The sequence below is a fragment of the Eurosta solidaginis genome, chromosome 4 (genome assembly GCF_040869045.1).
Source record: "Eurosta solidaginis isolate ZX-2024a chromosome 4, ASM4086904v1, whole genome shotgun sequence".
Taxonomy (NCBI): Eukaryota; Metazoa; Arthropoda; class Insecta; order Diptera; family Tephritidae; genus Eurosta; species Eurosta solidaginis.
The window spans coordinates 14,035,386-14,047,666 of NC_090322.1; the positions used below are offsets into that span (position 1 = coordinate 14,035,386).

The 12,281-nt window shown below is 36.2% G+C and overlaps 1 protein-coding gene across 1 annotated transcript in view; it reads left to right on the forward strand.

Annotated features, from left to right (window-relative positions):
* Window positions 1-12,281, forward strand: part of LOC137249091 (protein tweety) — a 295,423-nt gene that overhangs the window by 154,066 nt on the left and 129,076 nt on the right. The window contains 1 exon segment of the mRNA XM_067780266.1: window positions 7,698-7,875. Coding sequence (XP_067636367.1) covers window positions 7,698-7,875 — 178 coding nt within the window.

The following is a 12,281-nucleotide window of genomic DNA, read 5'->3' on the forward strand; positions in this document are numbered from 1 at the left end:
TTTTTTTGCTGAAATTGTTTATGTCGTTTAACATTTAATTCTTAAGATTATCTTTGATTCAAAAGTTTAATTATTTTTTGTTAATAATAATTATAATTTTTTTTAATTGCTGCAAAATCTAAAGCATTTAAGGCTACACAAATTCTACATTTTTTTAATTTTTTTAACATTTCTTCCCACATCCCATTAATTTTTATTATGTTCTTAAAACTTATTTTTGAGAACTTCTAATTTTTGTATTAAAAAACAAGCAATTTTCCGCACTAAAAGCATCCATAACGTTTTCATTCCGATAATTTTTTTTAGTTTCTTTCGATTTATGTTTTTTTGCATTTTTTTTTTTTCAAACTGCTTAGCACACATTTCGATACAAATTTATTTAACATAAAACTTTTCTAGGATTTCTTTTTCAACCTCCCTATATACTGTCCTGATCCGGAAATAAGCAGATCCTACAGGCTGCCGGATTACTGTAGCGTTTTCCAAGCGGAAATATTAGCTGTAACCAAAGCAGTAGAAACCCTGGAAGAGAATAGCTACTCTACAACCGTGTTAACTTTTCAAGCAGCAATTGGGGCAATAATCTCGCATAGCACAGCATCTAAATGCGTGTTAGAGTGTAAGCAGTCTCTGGAGAGAATCGGGACAGGGAGAAGCATACATCTATATTGGGTCCCAGGGCATATGGGAATAGATGGGAATGAAAAAGCGGACGAACTAGCTAAAAAGGGCGCATCCCTTGAAGCTTGCTCCGTAAACGTACCCATTAGACTAGGCGAGATTAAGCCAAGGCGAGAGGTGCACATGATCGACCAAGCGGGAAAGGCGTATTCTGACTGGACACTGCCTTCTGGCGTCACATGCCTTTAAATTAGGCTTGGTCAGTGATAGCAGATGTAGGAAGTGCGGGTTGTAGGAGGAAATGATCGAGCACGTTCTGTGCTCGTGCCCTGCACTTGCCAGGCTAAGACTCAAGCTATTAGGAGTGATACAGCTGTCAGATCTAGAAGCAGCTAATGGTTTGGATCATAGGAAGCTTCTAGTATTTGTCAAGAGGACGGAGTTATTTTACAACATAGGTCCTGGTTTTTGATAGGGTTTTTCAGTTTGGTCGTTAAAACAAACTTCTGGTAACACTACGGACTCAATCAGTCTATGTGAGGTCCTCATGGACCGGCCAGTTCAACCTAACCTAAGCTAACCTTAATACATAATGGCACAAGAGTCTTTAAGACCTTTTACTTGAGTTCTCATATAAAAAAATTTTAAAAACCTTAAAATTTTGATAAAAATAATTATAATATGTCATTAAATAAAAAGTATAATAAAACTAAATTTTAAGCATTTCTAAACCAAATTAAATAGTTTATAATATTTTTTAATCGATTCAATTCAAATAGTAGAATAATAACGAGAAGACTGCAATTAAAATTTTCTGCCGCTTATTTAACTACATTTGGGTTTTTGTATTTGTGAAAAAAATAATTATAGAAAGCAATTTATTATTTTATTCGCTAGAAACTTCATATTTTACATTTCTCAAAAATGTTGTATTTTTTTTACTTTAATTTACTTTGCTTTTTATAGCAAAACGTAAAGTTGTTTTCTCCTTCCTTCCTTTCCCCATTTACATTACACGCAATAAATGTAAATTGTATGTCATCTATTTCCGCAATTTCACACTTTCATTATAAGTAACTGCGAAATTTCTGTTAGCTTAACTTCTTTCATATTCTCATACTTTCAAAATCTGCATTCAAACGCCATGAAACCGCACAATGTAGTGTTGCCATTGAAATCCGCTTAGCACTTTATTGATTGCGTTGTTAAAAAGGATTGATTGCTTCATTAATACAGTCGCTCGGTAATGCTTACGATCAAATAAAATTGAGTGGGTGCAAAAGTTTGATGAAATTGTATTCACAAAGAAATATTACACACTTTTTTATATCGCATAAAATCAAAAGAATTTTGATATGTTTCCAGTGATGTTCAAAGTTCACAAACCTCTGTTTAAGGTTTGCTGTTCTATTAAAAGCTTTCATTCAAGCTTTCGCTGAAGCTCTGATTTTTTCCGTAATTTCGCACGATTTTCAGCAAAACTGTTAAGCTTAATGCAACAGAGATCTTACATGGCAAAATAAACTTTTGGCAATGAAAAATTGTAATGTTAACAAAAAAGGGAAGCGTAGTTCTTTCAATTTCATGCGTCTGAAGAGCTTTTATTCTGAGGTAAAAGCTCACTGAAACGTTGCTGTGCATATCAATTTGATCAATTTTATTAGACACAATATGAAGCATCCGCAAGAAATATTTATGCATTCGGCCTATGAATTGTAGCTTACTCAATGGAGCAACGTTTTTTGAATTGTCCTTTTACAAAAGCTTACTTTATTGCAAGCTCAAAGATAAACAAACTCCATTCGATCTACATTTGAAACATTGGGCTTAAACTAAAATATAGTATGAGTTTTGGTGAAGCTTATAGTTTACAAGTGTCTTTTATTTGAGGCTATAACCAGAGCTTGAACCAGAACATAGAGTGAACTTTCGCAGCGGATTAGGGGGTAAGAATATACCCGCGGTGGGTATGCCTGTCGTAAGAGGCGACTAAAATACTAGATTCAAGGGGTTGTGTAGCGCAACCTTTTCAGGTTGGCAGCGCAATACATAGCTTCTCCAAACCCAATTGTCAACCTCACCTTCGAGCGGCGAACCCCGTTTCACTAACAGATGAGGCTCTGGCGACCACAAGTTACATGAGGAGGCTGGGGATGGAGGGATGGTCTGAAGATTTAATGTGACCATATAAATCGTTCCCGAGATGGTCGGGCTAGCACCTTAATGGAGCTGTGTTACCGGAGCGTACCGGATATGTATCCGGCAAAGGACATCGATAACACTCCCCAAAGCCTTCGGGGGGCTATCTTATCGCTACAGCAACAACAACAACAGCTTTGGCAGAGCTTTTATTTTAGGATATGACGAGATATAAATGCGAGCGCAGATAGTGGCATGCAAAAACTTAAAAACTTTTCAAGGATTAAAAGGGAGCTTTGAAAAGTCAAAGATTGTGCAATACAAGCATATTTTTGTTTAAAACGCTTCTGAATAGGGTAAAGGTAGTAGTATCATCTTGGAAAAAAAATTCAATCAAGTATTTTGGACATATTATTATAATAGCATACATTGTTGTTGTTGTTGTTGTAGCAGTGCTTCGCCCCACCTAATAGCCGCGACCGATCACAAATTGTCATCAATATCCTCTAACGGAAGTCCAAGGAAACTTGCTGTTTCAACAGGGGTGGACCATAAGGAAAGGGGTGTTAGAGGCGTTGGTTCCACATTACAGTTAAATAGATGGTTGGTGTCATGTGGGGACACATTGCAAGCGGGGCATACATTTTGTATGTCGTGGTTGATTCTGGAAAGATAAGAGTTTAACCTGTTACAGTATCCAGAACGAAGTTGAGCAAGAGTGACACGCGTTTCCCTGGGGAGTATGCGTTCCTCTTCCGCGAGTTTTGGATACTTTTCTTTGAGTACTGGATTCACCGGGCAATTCCCGGCATAAAGGTCCGACGCCTGCTTGTGGAGTTCACCAAGGACCTGCTTGTGTTTTTTCACTTCATACGGCTGGGTTCTCAGGTGACGTATTTCCTCAAAATGCTTACGGAGATGACTCCTTAAGCCCCTAGGTGGTGCTGGTTCATCAATCAGATGTCTGTTGGGAAACTGTTTGGTCAGAATCTCATTTCTCTCCCTGATGGGGATTATTCTCGCCTCATTATGCAGATGGTGTTCTGGGGACATACGAAGACAGCCCGTGGCAATTCTGAGAGCAGTATTTTGGCAGGCCTGTAGCTTCTTCCAGTGGGTAATTTTTAGGCTTGGCGACCATATAGGTGACGCGTAGCACGTAATCGGCTGGCTAATTGCTTTGTATGTAGTTATGAGCGTTTCTTTATCTTTTCCCCAGGTACTGCCATCGGGGGATTTGAGGATTTTGTTACAGCTCTGAATTATCGGAACAATTGCGGCTGCGTGCTCACCAATATTTAGATCCTGATCAAACGTCACACCCAAGATTTTGGGGTGTAGGACAGTCGGTAGCGTAGTGCCATCGACGTGGATGTTCAAAATGGTCGACATTTGGGACGTCCATGTTGTAAATAAGGTCGCGGAAAATTTAGTCGGTGATAATGCCAGGTTTCGCGAGGCGAAAAAACTGGAGAGATCAGGGAGGTAGCCGTTTATTTTATCGCATAGCTCATCGATAGCATACATTCATGTGCTCTTATAGACATCAAAATTGATTTGGAAGCTATCCATTATAATAAGCTGGTATGCAACTTTCAAAGCTTACACATGAGCCTTCGAAGGCTTTCACACAGCCCTTTAGTTATAAACCAAAACTTGCGAAACATCTTATAGATGCAAAAGCAGAATTTTACTACATTTTTTATAGCTTACACATTTTATTTGATTAAAGTGATGAGCAAATATCATTTTATTATTAGGCGTAGTTTGCTGTTACACACTGGGTTAATAAAATAGAACAAGCTTTTACTAGAGCTTTCATAAAAAATGCAATTTTTCACGCAACATCACTAAAAACAAAACCAAAAAAAGTTTCGAATTTTATTTTGCTTCCTATTTGTTTTATTTCTTCTGCAGAAGATGTAATTCAAATATTTTTTTTATTTTGTCTAACTTCTCATTTAAAAAGTCCATCATCTAATTAAAAAGTTACAAGGGATTTTCACATTTGACATGCAATGGATACGTTGCACTATAACATTTGGCCAACAACAAATTTTATGTGGACACTTTTTCAACACTAGCGATAGAGAATCGAAAATAAAAAAAAAAAATAACAGATGACAAATAAAATGCGAAATGAAATAAGAGCTACGAGCGCAAAGATCTCAGAGAAAGTTTACACAAACAATAAAAAGCATACAAATCACAGGAAAGTAATGCAAAAAGCGCAGCAAATTCAAAAGCTATCATTGACAAGGGCTTCCAGTGAAAAGCGTTGCGGAAAAATTTGCAATAAACTTTGCATTCTTCTGAGAATTGAAGTGATGTAACGAAGTATACAAAGATATTATGTAAATAGAAAAAAACACTGCTTAGCTCCCTGGCAATTCTTTAAGTTATATTTGCTAATTAATTGGCACTTAGTTGTGCAACTAAATTCACGTAAACTTTTGCCTGCTAATAAACTTCATGCTAAATGCCAACTTTGCGGCAGTGCAAGTTCGTAATTTGTTTGCACAAACGTCTTTGCGCCTTGAAATATGCAATGACAATGATAACTAATGTCTGAAATTGTTGCTAATGCAGTTTAATTTGATGAATTGTTTAATATGCCAAAAGATATGTAATAACACATACTCCACATTTAACTCTGTGAATCTTTGGTTAAAACTTTAAAGAGTAATTGCTCTTCAAATGTCATCGACCACATTTTACTTGTTTAAAGAACTTATTCATGATTTAATGCTTCACATATGTAAGTCGTGTACTTTTTTTACTCTTTTACGGCAACTTCACTTCTGACTTCCTATTTTATATAAAATTTAAAATCTCCTTCATCTATTTGTCGTTTCAAAGAACTTGCCTCTCACGCTTCTTTTCTGAGAAGAATAAATCTAGATGTAAAATTTTCACAACCACTACGCGCTTTAACTAAATACGCTGAAAAGAAAAGCCATAAGAGCAAGGAAATGTTAGAAGATTCAGGAGGTCGCCCATACCAAGGTCAGCAGGTACTACGACAATTGAGCATCGCCGTTTATTCCAAAAATAAAAATAAGCACCTAAATGTCTCCCTTTGAGATGCCCCAGGGGACAGCGATATTGAAAGGAATGAATTTGCAGATGAGATGGTCAGGAAAGGCTCCGAAATGGACATAAGCGAGGCGTACAGCTCCGGATGACCACCGCTGGATTATCTCCTGAGGGAAATCGAGGAATATAAGATTAGGGCAACGGACTTGCTGTGGGCTAACCGGGGTGGTTGCGATGTCTCAAGGTGCTTATGGCCATATTTAGTTTGGAAACAAATAGCTTCGTTCTCAAGATAAACAAATCTATAGTGGGAATCCTTACGCTCCCTTTGCAGAAGCTGTCAGGATAAGGAGGAAGAACAGTTGCTTCATCACTTTCTCTGGCGCGGTCCAGTACTGCAAACAAAGCAACTCAGATCTTTGGGCGCACGATTTTTCGAGAGACTGACAGGTTTTTCGTCAAACACTGATTCGTTGAGAACCGAAATGAAGTAATCTTGTTGGACGAATGAGCCGTCACCCGGGATTCACTGAGGGCACTCACAATGGACATAAATGTCTCCGAGTGGATGACCTAACCTAACTTTCACCTTGTAGAGGCCAAAGGTCTCAGAATCAGCATTAACGGATTAGAAGCAGATCTCTCCGAACATGCTTTTGTGTTGCTGCGCAAATTGCTAAAGCGATTTGTTTTAATGCTTCACTGCTGAAATATTTGTGAAAATGTACAGTGCTTTTTTAATATTACATACCGCTGTTTTAAATGTCCGGTTGGCATTGGCCGGAACTTCACTAAACCGATTACCAAAGGATTCCTGTTGAACAAGGTGCCCCGTCAACCTAAATCGGAGTTAGCGAAAACGGTCTTTACTGTGAAAGAGTACAGCGGCACTTAGAGAAAAACAGTTCGAATCACTAAACTGTTGAATAAATAACTCCACTTTTCAATAATGCAAAATGGCATTTATTAAAGTTCTTCACAATAACACTACTATTGCTCGACAGATGGAATGCTTAAATCAAACTGATTGTCGCGCCTCTACTGTTGCTGCCTTTTATACTCTCTGATTTCCTCGTTCGCATCTTCTAGGCGCTTCCATTTCCAGAATCTACTAGTTGGCCAGCAGCTATAAAATTTCTCTCTCTGTAACTACGGATGCACGATTTTATAGCTTTTCTCATTGCATACTTTCGGGAGTATCTTAGATATATGCATGTGGTTGTGTGTTGCTTCTCCGCTGCGTGTACGTACATATGTGTAGACATAAAGATTGATTCGTTTATGTAGATACAAGTGACTGTCAGCTTTATTGTTGTTTTGACTTCATTTACTTAGCATCAGACTAGGGATGTGAGTATCACTTAGTGTCACTAATATTCGTCACAGTATTCTAAAACGCACCCTGTGTTGGGTGGCTTTTGTAACTTTAGCAAAGGGTAAACAAGTTGTTTGGAAATTTTGCGAAAGTTTTTTGTAGATCTAATACTAACAAAAAGTTGCTAAGTAATGGAGATGAACAGTCGTAAGAGCACACTACTCTTTCGCCCTTAAGTAGCACTTAAAAGAATAGTGCGATTGGGATTTTTAACTGTTTCTTGTTTGTATTATCGTCGTGCTTTTTAGGTGCTAATTGGTTATTTTATTTTTATATTTATCAAACTTTGCTAATTCTGAAATGCATCACAAATTTGTACAATATTAAGTTGCATTAAGGTCTATACGCCTAAAATTATGCAACAATAAAGAAAGCTTCAAGCGATGTTAAGAATTCAAATTTGTTAAAAATATATTCTTTGAAACATGCTGTTTCAAGCCATTTAAAGTATGCTCTTTTTCAGATATACACCGTATCTTTTTAAATTTATTTTATTTTAATTAATTTATTTGTTATCTCTTTACAGAGCTTGGGCATCCTCGCCTCCATACCCGCCGGTCTACTCATACTCGCTCTGTTCGGCCTGCTTTTATATTTGCTAACACGTTGCTGTGATCGTAAGCCACGCAAACAGAGTGCGCAGCGTTGCCAGAGTTGTACGCTGGTGATAGTGACGTTAATGACATGTGGTGCCATTGGATTGGGTGAGTGAATTTGACAGATTGAAATAAATGCATTTTACGTATTTCTACGTTATGAGAAAAAGTCTTATTATATATGTATGTATATTAGGAGAAAAATGTATGTATTCTGGTTAGCAAATTGGAAAAAGTATGGCAACTGCCGACTTAAGCAAAGTAGTGCTAAATTTAGTTTCTCATCAAAATTGCTATTAAATATGCTTTCTTGATATAAATAAGATTGCTTCTCTGGACACCAAGTAAAATATACGAGCAACGCTGCTCCGAAAAAGAGCAAAAATTTTATTTTAATTAAAAACAAGTAAGGAAGACTAAGTTCGGGTGTAACCGAACTTTACATACACAGTTGAGAGCTTTGGAGACCAAATAAGGGAAAATCACCATTTAGCAAATTGAACTTAGGGTAACCCTGGAATGTGTTTGTATGACATGTGTATCAAATGGAAGGTAATAAATAGTATTTTAAAAGGGAGTGGGCCATAGTTCTATAGGTGGACGCCATTTTGGGATATCGCCATAAATGTGGACCAGAGGTCACTCTAGAATGTGTTTGTACGATATGGGTATCAAATGAAAGGTGCTAATGAGGGTTTTAAAAGGGACTGGTCCTTAGTTGTATATGTTAAAACGTTTTCGAGATATCGACCAAAATGTGGACCAGGGTGACCCAGAACATTATCTGCCGGGTACCGCTAATTTATTTATATATGTAATACCGCGAACCGTATTCCTTCCATGATTCCAACGGCTTTTGATTTCGCCCTGCAGAACTTTTTCTTCTACTTAATATGGTAGGTGTCACATCCATTTTACAAAGTTTTTTCTAAAGTTATATTTTGCGTCAAAAAACCAAACCAATCATTATCCCTTTTTTCGTAGTTGGTATAGAATTATGGCATTTTTTTCATTTTTCGATATCGAAAAAGTGGGCGTGGTCGTAGTTGGATTTCGCCCATTTTTAATACCAAGATAAAGTGAGTTCAGATAAGTACGTGAACTAAGTTTAGTAAAGATATATCGATTTTTGCTCAAGTTATCGTGTTAACGGCCAAGAGGAGGGACAGACGGCCGACTCTGTATAAAAACTGGGCGTGACTTCGACCGATTTCGCCCATTTTCACAGAAAACAGTTACCGGCATAGAAGTGATACCCTTACAAAATTTCACAAGATTGGTAAATTTTTGTTCGACTTATGGCATTAAAAGTATTCTAGACAAATTAAATGAAAAAGATCGAAGCCACGCCCATTTTGAAAGTTCTTTTATTTTTGTATTTTGCTGCACCATATCATTACTGGAGTTGAGTGTTGACATAATTTACTTATATACTGTAAAGATATTCAATTTTTTGTTAAAATTTGACTTTTAAATTTTTTTTTAAGCGGGCGTGTTCGTCATCCGATTTGCTAATTTTTTTTTTTAGCACACATATAGTAATAGGATTAACGTTCGTGCCAAATTTCGTCATGATATCTTTAACGACTGCCAAATTACAGCTTGCAAAACTTTTAAATTACCTTCTTTTAAAAGTGGGCGGTGCCACGCCCATTGTAAAAAATTTTACTAGTTTTCTATTCTTCCTCATAAGGTCAAACCACCTGCCAAATTTCATTGCTTTATCCGTCTTTGGTAATGAATTATCGCACTTTTTCGATTTCTCGAAATTTTCGATATCGAAAACGTGGGCGTGGTTAAAGTCCGGTTTCGTTCATTTTAAATAGCGATCTGATCATTAATATACCTCAAAATTTACTCAAGTTATCGTGCTTACGGACGAACGGACATGGCTAAATTAATTTTTTCTTCGTCTAGATCATTTTGATATATACAAGTCTGTATCTATCTCGATAAGTTTATACCGTTACGGATTACCGTTATGCGAACAAAATTAATATACTCTGTGAGCTATGCTCAGCTGAGTATAAAAACTATAAATACAGCAAAATAAAAAAAATAAGTTCCACGCTATCACAGAACGCCATCCAAAACATTGTCCCAGTCCCACATTGTAAAGGTTAACGACTGTTATCCAAACTTATCGTTTTTTTTTTATTTTCTAGTTTTTTTTATCTCATATTTCCACACAATTTTGTTTTTATTTTTTAAGTTTTTTTTTATGGTTTTCCTATCATACAAATAAAAACTTAGAAATAAAACTATGCAAAATTTAAAACAAAAAGTTTTGCTCTTGCATACTTTAGGGCGCATATCGAGCGTTATAGCTTTTATGGCATGATTGACAGTTGTAGCATGATTTACGACTTTATTTTGACTACATAACGTGAGCTTTTAGTAGCTGAAGTATATGTAGCATGCTTTTAGTTGCTGTATCAGTTTAGCTAGCAAAGGAAGAACAAGCAACAAACAGCTTTCAACAATGGGGGGAGGGTTTTGCAGCAAAACATACAGAAAACTATAAAAATGAAATGATTATCGTCGAAATAAAGTAAATTTTTATGCGTGTTACAAATTTGCTAACTTTATATTATTTCTGTTTGAAAGTATTTATTTTAAATAGCCTAAAAATATGCAACAAAAACATATAGCAATTTATGCTTATTAAAATGACTTGCTTAAAAATATTCTTAAATGTTTTATTGAAACAAAAGTAATTAGATGTTTGGAAAATATAAAAGTTTATATCACTTTGAGTATTCTTATGCCACTTAAAAAGTTTATTTTGTAAACTCAAATTATAAGCGCTGGTCAAGTTTTGTCACCCAAAAAGTAGGCAAAAAAAATTTGTTTCAACATATTATGTCATATCAATTACGTCTACGCTTTTTTCTTTGACTTTTTCATTTGTGTAGAGTTCAATTGATGATAATTAATAGAATTTGTAATTAAACTTTTGACATTTGGCTGCTAAACTAATTGGTGCACAATATTTGTGCAATAAAAAAGACAAAAACAATAAAGACAGTAACACACAAAACTGCAATATCTAAGGTATATTGCATTTCTGCTCTCAATTAAATTAATTTTGCTAACGATATGTGACAAAGGAGGAAACTGAAACGCTGGCTGCAGTAAAAAGAACAAAAAAATTTTAGTCCGAATTGTTCTGTCAACATTTAATGAAATTTTGCCAAAGAAAAAATTTTTTCAAAAAAAACCAATCAAAGGTTATGGAATATCGGAAGTTTATTTTCTACTTTAGCAAAAGTTTTTACTCACTTAAAAAAAACAAAAACTTTCGTACTGAATTGTTCAGACAAATATTGACAGACTTATAGAAACTCACTTTGAAAGAAATTTAGGTAAAGAATTTTGAAGTTTTCAAAGAAGTTAAATTCTTCATATAGGGAAATACTTTTATTCGAAAAATAGAGAGCTATATTGAATAAAAATTTCAAAAAGTCTTAAAATCATTTGAACTAATTTGAAATAATCAAAAAATAAATAACTGGGAACTAATGACAATAATTTAAAATTCGCTGTGTTTTTAAGTCCTGAATTCTTTTTAAATTTAGTTTAAAGTTGCTGAAATATTCAGAGTGATTGTGTTCCTCACATAGACTGTATGTGTCCATAGTGTTACCAGAATTTATTTGACTACTAAACTGTCCGCATCGCCGGGCCCAGATGGTATATTCCCGGCCATGCTTTAAGTCTCAAGTAGGGCGGTCGTGGATTGGCTTAACATAATATTCGATGGGTGCATAAGACTGAATCATGTACCGCACTCTTGGAGAACTGCTCGTGTAGCTTTCCTACCAAAGCGGGAAAGATCGGCCACGTGTATGCCAAAGATTATAGACACATTAGCTTAACATCATTTCTGCTTAAAACCTTTGACAGGCTGGTAGATGTGTACATAAAGTCCAACGTGGATGAAAAACTGCTCTCCACAACACAACATGCGTACATCAAAGGCAAGTCGGTAGACACCGCATTGCATAGGGTGGTAATAAGCGTAGAGAAAGTCCTGGAATATAAGGAATATGCTCTAGGAGTCTTCTTATACATTGCCGGGGCTTTTAATAATGTCTCTAAATGGGCGATTATGGATGGTCTTAATTACATTAAAGTACATCCAGCCTTAACCAGATGGATCGGCTGCATATTAAATTGCAGGAAGATTACATCATAATGGGGATTGTACGAGGCCACGAAATCAGTGGACCGGGGAACGCCGCAGGGAGGGGTGCTATCACCTTTGCTGTGGACGCTGGTCATCAACCAACTGCTCAGGCGATTTGATTAGGGACCCGTTAAACTTTGGGGATACGCGGATGACGTTGCAATTGTTATAAGAGGAAAGTGCCTTCCAACGATTAGCTCTTTGATGGATTGGGCGTTTCGGGATATTCATACCTGGACATCAAATGTCGTGTTGAAAGTCAACGCGGATAAGACGGATATGGTCTTGTTTACAAAGAGATACAAGGTCCCAAATTGGATCAGAC